Genomic DNA, 20,710 nt, shown 5'->3' on the forward strand with positions numbered 1-20,710 from the left:
CCCTTGCGTAGCGGTTGTTGCGGATGGGTCTTGGGCCAAACGATCTTACCGTACAAAATATGATTCTCTTTCGGGTGTAACAGCAATAGTAGGGTATAGGACGAAGAAAGTTTTGTTTATCGGGGTTCGAAACAAGTATTGTTTCATTTGTAATAGGTCGAAATAAGGGGAGTCAAAATCAGTCGTGGATCATAAGTGCGCCAAAAACTGGGGGGGTTCTAGTACCGCGATGGAATCTGACATAATAGTAGAGGGATTCAAATGTAGCTTAGAAATGCACGGCCTAAAATATAACAAATTGATAGGAGATGGAGATAGTAGCGTCCACCGGAATCTTATCGATGCTATGCCGTATGGACCGGGGGTAGAGTCGTAAAAATTGAATGTCGCAACCATGTGCTCCAAAACTATGGTACTTGACTGCAAGATCTCTGTGTCAACCGTAAGGTCGGTACAGTGATTCTGCGAAATTCTTTGCGAAAAAACTTGAAACGCCTACGTTATGTAGTAACTTCTGCTGTTCGTCACCGGAAAGCAGAAATTAATAAGCCGCGATACGTTCGGGTCGAGGAATTGCGTAAAGATATAAAAAACGGTCCGAATCATGTTTTCGGAGACCATCGGTTGTGTAAAGACCGTGGTTATTTCTGCGAGAATAATCCGAAGCCGGATGAAATAAACAATGTGCAGAATATGAAAGCGACTGGTATCTTCCAAGAGATCCTTTCGGCAATGAATCGACTCACTGAGCATGTCTCTAGCCTGATATGGGACGTCGACAACAACGTGGCCGAGTTGTACATCGCACATGTTGCTATGGCTATAGGGGGCAAGAATGTCAATTTTACCCTTCGCGGTTCATATCAAGCAAGATGCGAATCTGCCGTAGTGAGGATGAATGCCGGTGGACAGTTCCATGCGTTAGTCAGTCAGAAATTAGGAATGGGTGGGCCGGGGAAATTCACCGTCAAGTACTGTACAAATAAATCGCGATCTCTTCACTCTCGAAAACCGGCTTTCAAATCGAAATCAAAATCTTTCGTCACCCAATCCGCTGACACCGACTACGGCCCGGACGCTGCATGTCCGTCGCAACCAAACATGTCCGAAGAGAAATTGGCTGCCGCTAATGATTTCGTGCAAGCCTTGTATTCGGTGGATACACTGATAATCCAACGGCAAAGTAGAGGACAAAGCACGTCTGACGAATGGTACGATGAGCGTAGAAAGCGGTTAACTACCTCGATATTTAGTGAAATTTGCAAACGACCGCCACAAACATCTTGCGTGAAATTAGTTGAACGAATTCGCTATACCGATTTCCATGGTAACGCGAGTACAAGGTGGGGTATCGAAAAGGAGCCTTTGGTGATCAGTCAGTTTGCTTCGGAATATAGAGTTACGGTGGAATCCAATGGTCTAGTGGTAGACAAGGAGCTACCGTTCCTCGCGGCGTCACCTGATGGATTGGTGGACGAGGAGGCCATTATCGGAGTGAAATGTCCCGTTTCTGCCAAAGAGCCGACTCCAATGAAGGGCATAGAGTCGAAAAAAATAAAATTTATGTCCATTACGAATGGTGAAGTCAAGTTGATAACGTCACACAATTATTTTTATCAGCTTGAGGGTCTTCTCCACATTACGAAAAGGAAGTGGTGCCATTTCGTAGTTTGGACGCCGAAAGGACTGATCTTTGACAAAATTGTTCGCGACGACAATTTTGGGAAATTTACAATGGAAAATAAATTAGCCGACTTTTTTCATTTCTGCCTTTTGCCAGAAATAGTAGACTCCAGACATGCTCGACGGCTTTAACAATTTGATCCAAGAATATTTTATTTCTGCAATCAAGAATATGCTATTTTTTGAATCAAAAATATCACATATTCTTGAATGAAGAATATTCAGCACTTGATTCGAGAATATTTTTATCCTTGATTCAAGGATTGTTTTCTTCGTATGTAGACCATTTTTTAATTTTATATATTAAAAATCAATCCTTGGATGTATATCCTGCTTGTTAAATTTTCATTTTTTAGTTACAGCCCATTCGAAATTTTGCACGGATACAACTTGATTTCACATTATGTTTTCAAGTTGAGAAATGCATGAATTTCCGAATAATGATCTTTCGTATTCGTTTGCTGAATGTTTTCGGAATGTTTGCGTCTTTCAGTCCATAATATTCACTAAAACAGTTTATTTTGAAGATTCGGTTTTTTTTCTATAATAATTACTTGTTACACCAAAGAAACGTCATAACGGAAAACAAAAAGTATGGTATTCCACGCAATCGCATGTATATAATTTATTTATTGACGCGCCATTACTTTTGATTATGTTTCGTACCATAGATTTTGCTGATTTTTCAATACGCCTTATCTATCAATTTCTAATATACTCCTGCATGTCTAACTCAATATTTTTGATTTACTAATTTTCTTTTGAATATCTATCGATGTATGTAACACTTTTAATTTTTCCTGGCATGGTAGAATAACATATATAAATTTCATCAAAATCGAAGGATGTCAGCGGAAAGACTTTCTTTGTAAGCTAAATTGCATCTCCTATTGTTATCATGCAGTGGTAGGCGCCATTTGCGGTGTGAGGAATAAATCTCTTAAATCGTAACGGTAGTGAAGCCGACGCGACGTTGTGAACTTTTGCCGCATTTTTGCCGCTAGTGAGGGGGAGATCAATGCACTCGTAGTGGTAGGCATACTTATAGGCCAGTCAAATTAGACCGAAAAGTAGCTAATATCTACAACACGGATTGAAAAGCCAAATTTTTTAGGACAAGTAGAGGGTCATCTGAGATGCTCAAAAACACCAAAATCTAACAAAATTTCCTTGTGCATCGGCCGCCATCTCGAAAAACAAGTAATGTTCGATATCTCGGCTCCCATTGGTCGGATATTCGATTTTTTTTTAGTTTTTCAGACAAAAATATTGTATACAACTTTCATTAGAAGTATTTTTTGATGGCTGTGAATGAAAACGTTTTACGATAAAAAAATGCCATAAGTTGATGTCTAATAATGTTTATTGTCAATTATATTGCCCGCTTTCGATGTTATCAATAAATTTTTCATATAAAAGTTGTAGAGGACTCAATTCTGAATAATTTTTGTGTATACGATTTTGCGATTGCTCGAATATTACCTGATATAGAGAGCGTCAAATTTGTCTCTGTCCGCATTCGACCTGTAAAGCTTACTGACACAATAGGCAACGGAGCAGCTGCATATAATCGTCGATATCTTGGCTTCTACTGTTTCAATTTTATTCATTATTTTTCAGTTTTCCAGAGAAAAATATTTTCTACATCTTTTATTGAAATGATTTTTTGATAATTGGGAAGGAAAAAAGGTTACGAATAAAATAGTGCCATGATTTTATGATAAAAAATATTTATGGAATGAAATTTAATCGCATAATCATGCGTATTTGGTCTTTTTTGTCGACGAGCCAGGCATATTGACGTCGTCTACGTCATCGTCATCATCCTCTCGACTTTCTCGGATTTCGTCTTCTTCGGTTTGTGAATCGTAGATCAATCCTTGGTTGCATTCAATTGCAAGTGAATCCAAATTATTGCAATCGTCTTCGTCTGCAATAATTTGTTGCAACTGTACGATGTTAGTACATAGTTCGCCACTGCAATGTGCACATACCATGAAGCATTGAAGCCCAGCTTTGCGGCAACTACAGGCTTTTCCACACTTAATCTTACATTTGCACGATATCGATTCTGGCAATATAATTGACAATAAACATTATTAGACATTAATTTATGGCACTTTTTTTTATCGTAAAACGTTTTCATTCACAGCTATCAAGAAATGCTTCTAATAAAAGTTGTAGACAATATTTTTCTCTAAAAAAACTAAAAAAAAATCGAACATCCGACCAATGGGAGCTGAGATATTGACGATTTCCTGTTTTTCAAGATGGCTGCCGATGCACAAGGAAATTTTGTTGGATTTTGGTGTTTTTGGGCATCTCAGATGACCCTCTACTTGTCCTAAAAAATTTGGCTTTTCAATCAGTTTTGCCATTTTCAAGTTCTATTTGACTGGCCTATTATTAGGCATGCATTTATAGTCCAGGATAGTTTGTTTGAAAATGACAAAATGGATTATGTGAAAATTGTTGGAAATTGAGTCCTCGTTTTATTTAAAAAAAATTTTCGATAAAATTAAAAGGGGGCAATATGACAATAAACAGTCGTAACCATGAATTAAGGTGCCGCTGACCTGGCATGTCCTATATATATTTCGTGACGTCAGAAGCGGGGAAATCGCCCGCACAAATCCTGATAAAACGGGGATATGAATCTGACTGGGAAAATTTTTAAAAGATAGCTTGAATAAAATTGTACGTCTGTATCTCAGTCACTACTATCGCAGATCATTGATAACGTCTAATAAAAATAATGATGAACTCAATAAAATCACGTCGCGTCAAACATGGCCGATCGGGCTAGCGACTTGTTGAATATTCACCGTTTGTACGATATCAGAATTTCTTTCACTTTTGCCAAGGAGATACCGACGTACAAAAACACACACGTAATCCGGGAAAACCTATAGCACCAGTCAGTTTTCTATAAATATGGCACGATTTGTGCGGGCGATTTTCAGGTGACAGGCGCCCGTTCTGATGCACGAGAAGTCTGTAATTTAGTTCAACGTTGAACCTCCAGAAGCGCTGTAGTCGACCGAAGCGGTACCAGATGGTAAAATGACATGGTAATACGCACACGTCCTATGTTTCTGCTAAAGCAACAATCTGCAGTGCCGACGAGAGCATAGGCTTTTAGGTGGATACGAAAAAATGTACAACTCACTCAGAATAACCGTTAGATTTTGAAATTCGTGCATATTATAAGGCATCGTTGGGAAATGGTAACATCAGTTCACAATCGCGGTAACTATTCGTAATCGCACGTAGCCCGACTATACGTGAACGGGGCATTCCATGCGAAACCGACCAACCCGTGACCTCGACCAATTTTTATTCTATTGAAAATTTTACACTTTCTTGTACCTGCCAAAAGCAGTCTTTCTGAAATATTTTAGATGTTTGTCTCAACCCATCCAAACACCATAAATTTATCAAAATATCGCACAATTTTTTTTTAAATGCTCATGGCTTTTCCAAAACCCGATATTAATTAAAATAACATACTGTTTCTTTTCTCGTTTTGAGTCGTAGTTCCGCAAAGAAAATTATTCTTTTTTATTTTATTGAAGGGTTTTGGGGCATTCTACATCGAGTACGCACCACTTAAATCTACCTTTTTTTCATCGATTTGATAGAAAATCATTAACAAAAACGAAAATACCTATCCTTTAATTCCTGTTCGTCGAAAAGGCAGATATAAATGGCGAATAATTGACATAGAATGCCCCATATACGCTCCGGATATCCTCATCTAATAGTAGCATCAATGTCCGCAAAATTGTCATACTTACAGATTATTGACCGAAAGATTAGATGCGGCAGTAAAATAAATACCGAAATTGCAGGAAACACGCAAGTATAGGCGTGAGTGTTTAGGGTTGAGATAAAAAATTGTGCTCTTGAACAGACCAATATTTATTTATTTATAGCAAATATGGAGGGGGGGGGGGGGGGGGGGGCCGGTTGATAATCGTCCGAGCCTGTTTTAAAGATTACCCTAATACATACGCGAAATTGTTTCTGAACCGGATGTGTTTAACAATACTAGAAATACATCCCGCAAAAAATCTATGTCATTGTACATACATAAAATTACTGCATACAACGGTTCAAGATTCGTGGCAAATATTTTACAGGGCCGATCCTTGTTAAAATTCTGATGAAGAATTTGCTTGCCAATTTTTTCTGTTTTTAATTCTCAACAAATAAGGATTTCATACTTTATTTGCTTCGTTTCATTTGTCAATTACGCCTAGTTCTGAATGATGCTACCAAAATTTTTTTTTACATTAGACGAACTACCTGAAAGTTACTCATTAGGTGGAAATCGTTATAAAACTACATACCGTGACTTCTCGTAGATGGTATACGCTACGGATACGCTAGCGAGTTTTGGGTTGGTTTCTGCATCGTATACGACCTACGAAAAGTCAGGGTATGTGTTACTGTTGTACATCAAATCCGGCACAATCCTATAAGATTTCACAGAAATTTGGAACTCTCGAAGGAATCAACTTCTTCGGATTCCGAGTACTATCCCTCACACCCCACTGTCCCCACTATCCGCGCGGCCGTCACTTCTGCGTTTCCTCGTGTACCGTCCACATTCACTTTTCGCGGCGAACGAAGCAAACGCGAGTGTTTTGGTAATTTGCCGTGTCACAAGTTCTAATCACGTGCAAATTTTCACTCGGCCAGTGTGTATACAGATATTTGTTACAAACAACAATAATCTTGCGAGTGCAACAATGGATGAGTTACGTCGCACGGCTGAACCGAAAAAAGGTTAAATTTGACGCACCGACGAACGAATCGTTCGTTGCAATGGTAAGTGTTTTATACTGCAAATTTCTGTTATGCAATTATACATATCATTTACAAGAATCCTGCCAAATCTGCACTTGCTATGCAGGGTGATTCGTAATTCACAGCAAATACTTGACAGGGCGAATCCTTGTCAAAATTGGAGTCGAAAGTTCCTAAGAAATTTTTCGGGAAAACGCCTTTTTTCATTCAAAGAAATGGAAATTTAATTTTTTCGGATTTCTGTTTCGATCAACCTTTTAATTTCTTGGGTCATCGTCAGAATTGATATCGAAATTCCCCGGTTAATTTGTAAATAATTTGTACGAAAATTTTTTTTTCACAGCTGTCTCGGGGGGGTCACTGGGAGTGTAAATTCAAAGTGGCGACCAAATCATGCTTATGCGTATATTCGAAAAATGGTTTTTTTAGGTTAAAATGGTTTTTCTTGAATAACTCGGCCGGTTTTGATTTTACAGAAAAACCGTCGGAACAAAAGTTGTATCAATTTTGATTCTCTACAAGTTTAGTTCTTACAGTTTTTCTTCCAGGATCAAGATTTTTGGAATTAAACCTGAAAAAAGCGGCAAATTCGAAATATTTCCATTATCTCGTTTATTTTCAACTTAATGGCATAAATGAATAGCAACAAACTTGTTGATAATCAAATTCTGAACAACTTCGGTTCTCACCTTTTTTTCCAAAAATCAATATTTTCGGAATTTAACCCGAAAAGGAAGGATTCTCCGTCAACTCGGCCACTTTTTTTTCGACCCATAATTGGTTAAATCAAAGTACTACTAAAAGGTACTCTGCGTGAATTTTTTCAGATTTTGCAATTTATTATTTGAGAAATTGCCGTTTTTTTCTTCAAATGAATATACACTACCGTTCATAAGTATGGAAACACTCGCCCCAGATTGTTCTCACTGTACCCATGATGCTCATTGTATTTCTACGAAAATGTACACCGTTGAGGAGTGGGGAGGGACTTCCGGCATTTTCATAGTATAGAAAAAAAATGTAGAAAACAAATCGTCTTGTTTACGTTTACTTCGAAAGAGTGGCGTTCGAAAGATCGTCGTTTTTTTGACATTTGTTTCGATCGTCGTTCTGTTATACATTTTTCAAAATATTGAGTAACCAAATTGTATACGTGTTTCAAATTTTCTTTTCTCTGTTCTCTTCATATATAATCATTTTGATTTTTCGTTAGGAGTGTGCAGAACATAAGAATTGCTGAATGCTTCGTTGCGAATACCACAATTTTATCGGAGCCTAGATTCGAATGCTCGGAGAGTTCAATTATTATAATCGTACGGTAATTTTCTTTTCCGATAATAGGAGAAATTTACACGTGTTGACATATACCCTAAGTACGATGCAAATATGCGAGAAATTTCAAATCTTAAGGAAAATAAATATTACGACTGTTATTATTTCATCATATAAACCATAAAAAGTCAGTTGGAACGAAATTTAGGTTCTTGAATCAGAAATATCATTCTGACAAAAAATGACCGCGTATTTTCCAAAACAATGAAAGCTTTTTCGAAGTGATATGTGAGCATAAAAAGTCAAAACCTATTTCTACGATTTTTTTTTCCGAAAGCGCCGAGTCATTCAATTTTGTTGCAAAATGGGCGCGCAGTAAACTTGAAGAATCAATATCTCATCTCCGGTTCTATTTGACGTAGAAAAATGATTCACAGCACATTCGCGAGCAGGGAGGCTAAGCTTTCGTAGAAAACTTTGGTTTATCCGGAAACATTGAACATTGTAATTGTTATTAACGAACGAATTGTTTAATGGTACCATTTTTTGGCGAGGCTTCTACCATTTTATACATTCTGTAAAAAATCTTTCCGATTACAAATAATCCGTCGGGTTTGACGAGGAATTTCCCATTCATATTCATTCCGAACGACCATACGTTAGATATCTGCTATCGGTAGTAAAATATTGAACACGGTGAAATTTAGAGTGATTCGTAAAAAATGAATATCTTAATTTTAAAAGAATTATCTCAACTTTTCGGATTATTCAAGATGATCAAAATTTTTAATCACACTATTCCATTTCATCAGATTCGACCACTCCCTTTCAACATTTTTGTGTATAGTGAGATGGCGCGGACACATGGTTATAAGAGAACAGAAGAGGACCCATGTATTTGTATGTGTCTTTATATGATAAGGAGGGGAGAGCATGAATTCTCTGCCAAAGTATATTTTTATCGACAAGTACTAATCATGTTATGGATTCTGCATTGAAAAAGCGAAACAACCAAATGAACACGCTTATATTTTACAGGATAATCCGTCGTAACCGTTGGACGGACGCAATGTCACATGCCGCGAGGAGATCTTCGTGGAGTGGTGAACTATGTTCGAATTACATTACTTCGCAAAGGATGTTAGAAACTCCCATCAACCGGGAGAAGGAACTGTTTCGTACAACCCGCAGCTTCATAGTTACCTCGAATCTCAGATACTATTTCCTTGCATTTAATATCTCAGAGGGTATAAAAATACTCCTCAACGTCGATGTCAACAATTGTTTCATATATCCATAGTAACATGAATAAAGTGTTACAATATTATATATAATCATTTTTTGAAACCCTTTTCACTAGTAAAATAGCTTCGAACATAAAATTATTTCATTATTGTCAGTAGAGTTGTGTGTAACAAGCGATGTACAATTCCAGAATGATTCCAATACAGTAATACCCCGAAGTTACGCTATGGGTCGTTCCGGCATTGACGGCGTATGTCGAAAAAAACGTAAGTCGGGGTGCACGTTTTATACAACTGTATAGTGTACATATATATATATATATATATATATATATATGTATAAATACTCACCAGAGATAATCATGTATGTACCTCATAGAAAACCTCTGAAGAAGAATGAGAAATACTCTTTATTTTGGAAATAGAAAATGTTCGAGCACAGTCGTCTGCCGACACAAAGATTTTTTTTTCTCGCGCACAGTCACTATCCGTAGACTGAACGAATAATCGAATACAATGTAATGCACGGACGGAAAATAAACATGACCATTCAAGTTTGCCGACAAGGAGAAGCGGAGTTGGGCGGGGGGGGGGGGGGGCGACCGATGGCGTAACTTCATAAAACGAGACCACAACGATTCGTACCCGTTTTCTTTCAATAGTATTTTTCGAACATATTTCCAAATATTTACAAATGGTGAATGGTGATATTTATGAAATCATTTTGAAAATACTTCGTGCTGTGTAAAATTAATATTGCGCGATATGTTTTAATGTATATGGGACATTCTTTTACAACCAAACACCTTTGAGACCGACACATTTTTGATTCAGCTGAAATTTTTTTTGACGAGATCTATACCGAAAAAATAGGGATACGTATTCGAGGATTTTTTATTTCACATATTTCGTAAAATAGAGGGGATCGAAAATTTTATAATTTGGTGTTTTTTGGCTTGGAAGACTCACTTTCAAAAATTCATAACGCCGATTCTATTTGAGCTGGAAAGTTCGTTTTTTTCATCTCAAAGCTAATGAAATGAATTTTATTACAACAATTCTTTCATTAACGATTATTCCGAAATTTATACTGTTATAAACAATTAATATGTTTTAATCGATCTTTAACAATTGCCCCAACCTCGTAGCGAGTTCTTAGCACAACCATCGTATTCTACGTCAAATTTTTCATCCATAACGTATTTTGAATTGATGGAGAATACGATGGTCGTGCTGAGAACTCGCTACGAGGTGAAGGCAATAGCTAAAAATCGATTTAAACATATTAATTATTTATAACAATATAAATTTCGGAATACTCGTAAATGAAACAATTGTTGCATTAAAATTTATTTTATTCGCTTTGGGTTGAAAAAACGAACTTTTCAGCTCAAAGAGAGCCGGCGTTATGAATTTTTGAAAATGAGTTCTCCGTGCCAGAAAACACCAAATTATCAAATTTTCGATCTCCTCTATGTTACGAAATATGTAAAATAAAAAAATCCTCGAATACGTATCCCTATTTTTTCGATATAGAACCCGTGAAACAATTTTAAGCTACATCAAAATTGTGTCGGTCGATTTTTATCTAAATCTCTCCGATTCGTCAAAGAATGTCCCATATTCAAGGGTGTTTCACGGAACAATAAATTGAATTTGCTATATTCACCGTAAAACTATCAAAATAATCAGTTCGGTCGTGATGCAATCGCTACACACATGACGTCATCATTTGCATGCAAAATTCGGGTCAATCCTGGTGGTATGGTTACCGACTCAGATTCAGGCCTTTTACCGACCGCGTTTTGTCTAATATTGTGTTGCGCTACTCCCCGGTGGAGAGTACCACTTTCGAATGGTTTGGAACCGAGAAAACTTACGCAGAGGGCGCTTCGATCGATTACAACTTTTAGATCCAGGTCAGCGGCACCTTAATGGTACTTTTTTTATTGTAACGTTTTTTCTTTTGCAGATATTAAGAAATTCTTCAATCAAAAGTTATGGACAATATTTTTCGTACAACAAAAAAAAAAACCCAAATCCAACTAGTAGGAGCCGAGATATCGATTTCTTATTTTTCAAGATAGCGAACGAAGTACCAGGAAATTTTATTGGATGTTGGCGGATTTAGGCATCTTTAATGACCCTGTACTTACCCTAAAAAATTTGGCTTGCCCATCCGTTTTGTAGATATTTTGTACTTTTCGAGTTAACTATCCTGGAATATTATAGTAACTGGCCTCCGAGGTTGCAACGCTCGAGTCAAACTAAGAAACACAGGCTTCACGTCAGTTACACGGCGTTCAATGATAAAGGGATAGGAGTACTCAGACTTGTGTATAAGCCCATGGTATGGAGGGTAGAGGTAAGGAGAAGTATCTCATGAGTTTTCAACTGGAAAACTGTCCGCCAAAAAGCAGCAAATATTGGTTCAATAAGTCACCAGAAAGGCGCTGATAAGCAACAAGGGTTCAATCTGAACTTGTCCGTTATAGATGAAGTGAAGGACAAATGGAAGTCGGAAAATATAAAAGTAGTTGTAGACTAAATTAGTTCGTAAAAGTACCCTAAATGCATGGTGAACTGCTGACGTAGTGAAATGAAAATGTACTCAATATAACCTGAAAACTTGCCACAAGACCCACAAGACGTTATTGTATGGAGTATGCAGGTTATGGACGTGCTCTATTTTTCATATGTGGATTAATATGATTAGAGTTTGTGTTATAAAAAGTTACTGTTTTTTAATTAAAAATTTTTATCTGTATGTAAATATTTCAATCCAGAAGTTCAAATTTTCTAGCGATACATTTTATTAATGGATCTATATTTCTCCGTCTGATTCTGTCCTGCTCTAATTCTTCGCACTTTCTTTAAATGCGTCCCTTTTGCTACAGCAACGCTATCTCATATGTACTCTACGGACATTTTCTATAGACGGAGATTGTCCTCCTTAACTTTACCCTCCATAGTGAAAGGTTTGAAGCTTGGCTTATGAAGAAACAATATCCTAAAGGTTGCATCAAGAATGCTGAATTGCCGCTGTAATTTTATCTCACTTTGTCTTTCAATTTCACAGGTATCATTAGATTTGATTATATTGTCGCATGACTCAGATAAATTTATCCTGTAATTACTTTCTTTTTATGGCAGTAGGTATTTTTCAATGTATCCCTACACGTGAGTTAGCGTACACATGTGATCTTCAGCTGATTTGATTTTGCACAAGCTAATTCGCCAAGCCTTGTTTGTTTTTAAACCACGCTGAGCATCAAACTTTCAACAATACGATCTGCAAAAGTGACGCCATTATCGTTTACTTGGCATAATATAATCATAGAGCTCTACATGGGGAGACCACCTATTATTCTGATTCGGTGGGGCTACTTGTGAAAGATATACTCGAAAATGTTTTTCATCTACCGAAGCCCTCTCTTCTCTTCTTTTGAAGTATTCTAAAACATGAAAACAAATACATTCTTACTTGATAATATTTCACCTTGGCTGTCAGCAACCATTAAAAAAAAACCAATAAATGTTAAAATTGTGGCTTTTGAATAATTTTGGTAAATTGAAGTAATTACTTCAGTAGCTTGCAAGTTTCTATGTAATATACCCAAAGTATTAAACGATTAAGTTTGGTCAAAAAGTCTTTTTATGAATAACAACCCAGTAAAATACAATATTTTTAACTTTTATTAACTCTACAAAAATTTATATTTGGTTCTCAATAATTTGAAATTTGACCAAAATTGATTCATCCAAGCTGCAACTACATTCTATTTATATTGAATGGAAATCATAATACTCACAGCTAATCAGCTACCACAGAGGCATATGATAAACTTTTTCCTAGCTTTCATCCTCCCTTTCGCTTCACATTGCTGCTCGCTCTTGAGCGAAACGATGTGCTACCTAATCGTCTTTTCTGTATCATTTTAGGCTTGGTACAGCCAGATTCTTTATTCAATCCTATGTTACAAGTCTGTACAATAAACTATCTGCAAGTATAACACGGAGTGTATCATTTTTCTAATACCTAGTGATAACTTTGAGGTAGTTACTGGCAAAACCATGAATTAAGGAGATTGGTGAGCGCTTCTTGGGTAGGCAGTAAGAGGGGTAAGCCTATGCTTATACACAGGCCTGACCAATGGTTCTCAACATTAGTCTTAACTAATAAAATACAAAAAAAACTTCAAACGAAAGGTTTCTGTCAACTTACTTAATGTAATCGCTTCTTCTAAATGAACTGAATTGTATTTCGCTATTGTATAATTCCAAAAAAGTATTTTGTGAGCATTTGCTCAAGGATTATGTGTGAAACCTCATGCAAAACACTTAACATTTTTTACTGTTATTCACAAACGATATGGACAAAGATCCTTATACTTTACAAACATCTTTTTAAGAATAATATTTACCATTTAGATAGTTTTTCGTTGAGATGACTATGTTTTTTGTCTGTGATTTTCAAGGTAAGCAGCATTTCACTGCATACCCATCACATACCGGCATAAGCGCAACGCATTTATAAGAAATACAACTTCCACTATTGAATACTTGGAATTTATGTACGTCGTCCATCTGAGGTTTTGTATAGTAACATAAATAATATTAATCAATATTGTGCACAAACTTGAGTTGCGATTCCACCTTCTAATTTTCCTTACCAATCTCCTCACATAAAATGCACAACTTTGATTTTTTGCAACACAATACTGGTCTCTGAAAGTAATCTATATCTAGATTACTTTTTAATTTTTCACTTCAAGCTTTATGGAGACATTCTTCAACTCACAAACTTCAAAAAAATATCTAGTTAAAAAATCAATTTCTTTCATCCAAATGGTACAGAACTTTCTAAACATTAATTTTAAGACCAATCTGTGTGCAGGTTACTGGAATTCGAATTTCGTAATTCCTACAAATCTTTTCAGTACAGTTGAAGAAAGCCATTGGTGCAAGATTAAACTATTTGCCTGAATAATAATCACAGAATTGTATACAAAGATTTGATCCATCTTTCATATATAACTTTCACAATAAAAATCTTAGATCACATTTGATTCATCGAATGATAACCCTCGTAAGTATCACACAGTCATTAGGGGCTGGTCTGTGGGATTGCTATCAGCTTTTCAGTGAAATCTGAACAGTTAAATAGCAATTATAATTCCGACCGAGTTTCAAACGCTATTCGAATAAACGTAACGAATTATCAAGACGAATACTTTGAGGAACAATATACTTAAATAATAAAAAATACGATGACACACAGACAATTGCCATTACGAATACATTAACGGAAAATGATTGTTTAGGAGGCCATAGAGTGTCGTAAGGAGAAAATGTTTCGGTGATGATCTAACCGATGAGGATTACTGGCCGAAGAATAAGCTAGGTTAGTTTTGCGTTGTAACTATTAGGTTAGGTAACTAATGGAAAAAATTTCATGTATAGCACAGATAGTATTATTGTGACATTACCTTATACACGAAAAGTTTCAAACGTGACAATTTCATACGTCCAAGACGATTCGTAAGATAATTCTTTAACAGATTTCATCTATCCACGAAACCCGGGAATGAGAAGGCAAGGTACTACGCACAGCAATACACAAGTAAATATCCAAAATCGGATAGCAATAATAAATTACCAGAAATGAACATGAATATTCACAATCTCAAGCAAGGTTGTATTATATTCTTCATAACACGTCGCGACATTCGAATTTTGGACTGGAAAACTAGCAGACGTATAATTTACAGAAGTTAGAGCATGTACTACTGGAGGTAGCCTCACGTGTAAATAGAAGTGTGGTGGATGCGTACGAGACAGCCGGGGTGGGGGGGGGGGGGTATATATCTGTGTGACGTCAGAACGGCAATTCCCGAAATTTCCAGAGGCTAGTCACTGGAAATCGTTGGTAAAAATACAGCTAGACACACAATCAGTAGTTTGGGTCGCCAAGTACCGATTATGCATTAAAATGCGATGGACAACCTGATTCAATCACCCATTTTGAATAAACTGGATTTTATTCTTAATAAGTAATTTAATAATGTTGTGCACCCTTTTGATGTGCCCAAGCAGCCCCAGTTTAGGATTCACAATTTGTCTGACATGTCAAATAAATAATCGTTATAACCCTACACGCATTTCGTTCGTAAAGAGAAATATTAGGTTTTAATGAACATTGCACTTATTTTTGACTGATTGAAAGTATTGTTTACAAACGCATTTTGTCATAGCACGTACAGCTGTTCAAAGCTAGGCTCCGCATACTTGGCAGGTAAATAAAACTATCTTGATTTTTTATCAATGCAGTTGTTTGGAAATTGTTTGGGCAAGTTTAGGAATGTATTTTTATAGCTTAGGAAATGATAGTTTATTCTTGATTAATAGAAGTCTGTTGAGCGTATAGTTAGCAGGCTTAGTTAAAACAAGAAAAAATAATTTTTATCTGCATTTAAGTGGAAATCGTTTGGGAAACACGTCTGTAGTAATCTCAACATTTGGTAAATTTTATTATATATTAAAAACATTAATTTACCATCGAATAATTCAGAACGAAATGCATGCGTTACCGGATGCGTGCGCATTTTTCTACTCTATCGACTGTACTCACTGTACCGATTGAATTATGGAACGTTATTTCCAATTCCTTTTATTACTATTACTTCCAACCATTTTGGAGCATTGGAGCTGATTAGAGCTTTCGGAAGTAATATTGTCACACATACAGTCAAGTAAAATGTCAAATAAAATTGTTTCTATCCGTTTATTACCTGTAAACAGATATTTAAAATGGTTTGTATAAATGTTACAATTGTTGATTTTACACCACATCAACAAAGTCGCTATTACAGCATTGTTATAGTTCAACGTCTTCATCACCAATGCCCTTTATACATTGCAGGATGGTAAAGGATCTGTACAGAACATTGACATATAGTATGGACTACGCTTAGGCCAGTAGAATACGGCCAGTTGGTAGAAAGAGATAGCCACTGGTGGCGGTCAACTTCCGTCTCTTTCTTTTCGTAAGCGTAGCAATATGATAGAGAGAGAAGGCAATTGACCCCCACCTCATTCCCTCTGTCTAAATCTAGCGGACACTTTTCGAAGGCCTTCATGTTGGGATTGCATAGCCATGCTACATGTCGATGGTACAGAGTCATCTGGCTTGCAGCAATCGTCGATCCATTTCACGAGGTAGATCAATTAATTTTGTAAAGTGAAGACTACCTGTTTATTTTTGACTTTGTCGGCATTATTTACCTGACATCTTGATTTTCTAATCATATTGTTATATTTTGATAATTCTTTTACTATTTTTGTTTACAGATAATACTTCGACTAAATGTGAAATTGCTGTTAATTGGAAACAGAATCTAAAGATTAAGTGGCAAGGGTGGTGAAAAGGAGAAAATGGTCTTGGCAAAGTTGGGTGGTACTGTTGCCAACAAGACTTTTGAGTCGCTGGTCAAATCTATAAATTCTGGCAGAAAGTAACTCCAGTAAAGACTTACAGAGCAAGCGAGTCAATGAGTCCGAAACTGAGCGTCAAGGATGGATAGTCAAAATTAAAGCACGTTTAAGTGTGTTAGCGGATGAGTATTTAGAAAAAGAAGAAAATGATTCTCTCGACAAATGATGCCGATAAGTAGCCCTGTATTTTTATACAAAAAATAAAAAAATTAACAATCAACTGGAATAAAATAATCTTCAGCAGAGTGTTTGATCAGAAAAACAATCAATCCAGTGAAGTAGCTATTTCAATATGTCATATTGGAAATTGTACATTGCATATACGAAGTTAATTGAAGCAATTGTCTTTCGATATTTTCCAGATACTGCGTCACGTCGCTGGATCAGCATATTTTTTGCAGTTGACACAAATTGACAGGGGGAAGTTCAGAACATTAACACAATGAGATATCACAAATAAAATTGTCTAATTAAAGACTCAAATGTTGTAAAAACAGTAAAATACGATGTATAATTATTAGGGTGGTCCTTATTTGGGGTGCTGATGAATTTCGACAAGTGCACCCCCTAGACACGTTCGAAATAAATGAAAAAAAAATGTGTGCGAAAACGGAGCGCTGTAGTCCAATTAGAAGACGTGCCTCTAAGCTCGTTTTGTTTTTCATTTGAATAACATGGAATTTTTAGACTACTTCAATCATTATGTTTTAAAAAATTCTTTTTTCACATAAATCTGTTGTTCATGGGTACAACTACGCGTATATTTTTCCACAAGTCGTTATCACAACCTTTACGCCCCCCCATCCCCCTGATATTATACACGACGGCAAATTGATCAACGTGAGGATACCTCTTTTTAGCCGCTTGGTGCTTGACAGTATTTCACCAATTAAAAGGCAGTCTTATCTACGTCATAAGTTTGTAAAAAAAAATAATTGTACATGTGGGAAAAAATATGTATTTCAATTAGTGTATTTCAAAACACATCGTTTATACTTTATACTTTTTTAAAAAGTAATAATTAAAATTAAAATGTTTTGATCGCCGTCTGTTTTTTTGGATCGGGAAAGATTTTACGATATTCCGAGATCCATGAACAACAGATTTATGTGAAAAAAGAATTTTTTGCGTTCATGGGGACAACTCAAAAACATAATGACTGAAGTAGTCTGAAAATCCCATGTTATTCAAATGAAAAACAAAACGAGCTTATAGGCACGTCTTCTAATTGGACTACAGCGCTCCGTTTTCGCACACATTTTTTTTAATTTATTTCAAACGTGTCTAGGGGGCGCACTTATCGGAATTCGTCAACACCCCAAATAAGGACCACCCTAATAATTATCTGTAATACCAAAAGTTTCAATTTTAATATCAGGATAACACAGTTTTCTTGCACATATTTTGTGGCATTAACGTTTCAAACTTGAACCACATATAAATTGTACGTTTTGTGAAATTTCATGAATTTCTGGGATCTCACGGCTAATGGCGTTCCTTTCTAAGTAGGGAAGATTTCTTTCAAACGTTTGACAATAACTGTACCTACCTGTCTGTTGTCTGAGTCCTGTTGTTGAAAATTTCTGTATCAAATTTCCTACACTGCGTTGGAAATTTTATGCAGATACGGAATAATGAATTTACAATACATTTACTGTTTAATCAAATCATAAATACACTAAATTTACTGCAAAAATTATTAAATTCAAAATACATCTTTGTGTTTTTCTAAAAATTTTAGTAAAATCAAAAATTTTAATTTGAAGACAAATATATAGTTATTCAAGTTGCAACAACGAATTTGTGAATTCACAACCAGAATTCGTAAATTTGCATTTCTTTTGTATAGTAAATATATTGAAAATTAAAAATCGTTTTTAACAGTGATGTCCTGTCCAGGTTTGAAATTGTTGAGAAAGTTAATTTGGTATATTTATATTTTTCCCCTACCTCTGTGTTTTCTTGTAGCTTCTATTCAATAAAAGCACAAAACTTTCCACCTTGAGACCGTTGACTGAGGATATTCAGTAACAATTGTCACTCGGACTGCATCGGCATCTTTTTGTTTCGGATGCAATATCGAATCACCCGCCCGTCTGCATGACCTACGGAGCATACGCTGCGGTTTTTTCCAGTTTTTTTGATAATTAGGCAGGATCAAATCTCTAAATTGTCGGAATCCTCATAAACAATCAAGAAGTAATGAGAAGCGATTATCACTCGAACCGCATCGGCATCTTTTTGACTCTGATAAAATTTCGAATTCATCCAGCGTTGCCAGATTGAGCGATAAATCGCGATTTGGGCTACGTGGAGCGCCACTATGCGACCAAATTTGGAGGTATTGCGATTGTCGCAATTTAGGCGATTTAGATTTTTTTTTCAAGCGATATTTGGGCGACCCGGAGCCGTACCTTATGACCAGATTTGGAGGTTATGCAATTGGCGTAATTGGGTGGTTTAAATATTTTTTTGCAAATTTACAAATTTGTATCAACCACGGGTCGAACGGTTGGGAGAACACTAGGCATATAATATAATAATTTTAAAAACGTACCTGAATCGTATGTATGTATTGATTATCAAAGTAATGTGTGCGCTTCCTGCAATTTGTACTCCAAATTTACAATGTTGCTAATTTATAAATTTGTATCAACTATATTTCGAACGGTTGGGAGGACACTACGCATGTAATATAATAATTTGAAGAAAAATTGTTTTTCATAAGAGCAAAATCTTATTTTTTGTGTCTTATTCTTTTCAAATTCTTGGCACTTCGGTTTGTGCGATTTTGGGCGACCTCGAGCGCTATCTCGTAATTGTGATTTTGTGTGGGTGGTGAAGGTAGTGAAGTTGTCCACTTAGTTGATAGCAGGCCCACTCCTGCTGTGCTCAATGAGAAGGTGTACTCACATAATTAACACTTTGATTAATAGTAACAAAGGAATTTATTAAAGATATAAAGAGTACAAGAGATGTGTAAAGCTTAAGCGTCGACACGTAATTGCCGCGCCAGAGTCACCATCTTCCCCTCTCGCCTTCTTGGCTTTCTCCTACTTCGCCGCTACTCCCACTCTAGCGCTTAGAGAGAGACAGAGTATCTATACCCCACATACTCCCCCCCGAGTGTTAACGACAATAAACAATCTTTGTTATTTATTACAAGTGGAGAAAATATGTTAATCTTTTAATATATAACGCTTTACGTTTTATACAAGATTTCTTAAATCTAAGTATAGAAAAATATAATAGAAAACTTAAAATTACGTTATTCTATTTTACATTTGGTGTGAAGCTAACCTTTGGTTTGCGCGCGTAGGTTCGAATAGCAGGTACCTGCTCCGGCGCTAAGAGATTTTCGATATCCTCTCTTACAAAATACGCAGGTTTTACATTTTCGATGCTCACGCTACGAGTTGTTCCGTTCACATCAATGTCGAAAATTCGATCGGACACGCGTTTAACAACTTTGTGCGGACCTGTGTACGGGTGCTCGAGCGACTTTTTTATCGTGCTATTAACTCTAAGCCATACATGTGAGCAAGTGCTCAAATCTTTGTGAACAAAAATACGCTTCTTGTGGCGATGCTCGATCGGAACAGGCTTAACCGCGCGCATGTGCTCGCGGAATTCTTCGAGAAAGATTTGCGGGTTCGGCGTGAAATCGTCAGAGAGAACGAATTCGCCAGGAATACGCAGTGTTGTTCCATAAACATATTCTGCCGGTGACGCGCCAGTGTCAAGAACATTTGATCGAAGACCAAGCATTACAGTGGACAAAACGCGTGTCCAATTGCTTGTCTTGTGACACATTATGGCTGCTTTTAGGCATCTGTGCCAGCGCTCGATAAGGCCATTTGCGGCAGGATGATACGGAGTCGTGCGAATTTTCCTACAACCGGATAATTGCATAAGTGCAGTAAAAAGTTGACCTTCGAATTGGCCGCCCTGGTCACTTGTTACCGTTTCTGGCGCTCCAAAACGAGTGATCCAATGATCTATAAAAGCACGACAAACTGTTTTAGCTTCTATGTCTTTTAGCGGAACGGCTTCCGTCCACCGCGAAAAACGATCGATCATGGTCAGGAGATACCTGTAGCCATCGCTAATTGGCAAGGGTCCTACAATATCTATATGCACGTGTTTAAATCTACCGTCTGGCGCTACAAATTCAGCGGGTGCGACATGCGTATGTCGTGAAACTT

At 36.6% G+C, this 20,710-nt stretch overlaps 1 protein-coding gene across 4 annotated transcripts in view; it reads right to left on the bottom strand.

Annotated features, from left to right (window-relative positions):
* LOC124213602 (diphthine methyltransferase) overlaps nt 1–14,812 on the bottom strand; it is a 93,203-nt gene extending 78,391 nt beyond the window's left edge. For 2 of the 4 annotated variants that reach the window (XM_046615054.1, XM_046615055.1), the window contains exon 1: nt 14,501–14,812. Coding sequence is in view for 1 of the 4 variants with exons in the window: in XM_046615053.1 (XP_046471009.1) it covers nt 11,168–11,190 (23 nt within the window). In the remaining 3 variants the exon portion in view is untranslated. Of the gene's footprint in view, nt 1–11,167; nt 11,279–14,500 lie in introns of all 4 variants that reach the window. The other 2 variants (XM_046615053.1, XM_069134202.1) reach the window with 2 other exon arrangements.
* Nucleotides 14,813–20,710: the final 5,898 nt, after the last annotated feature.

This window comes from Neodiprion pinetum, chromosome 3 (assembly GCF_021155775.2).
Source record: "Neodiprion pinetum isolate iyNeoPine1 chromosome 3, iyNeoPine1.2, whole genome shotgun sequence".
Taxonomy (NCBI): Eukaryota; Metazoa; Arthropoda; class Insecta; order Hymenoptera; family Diprionidae; genus Neodiprion; species Neodiprion pinetum.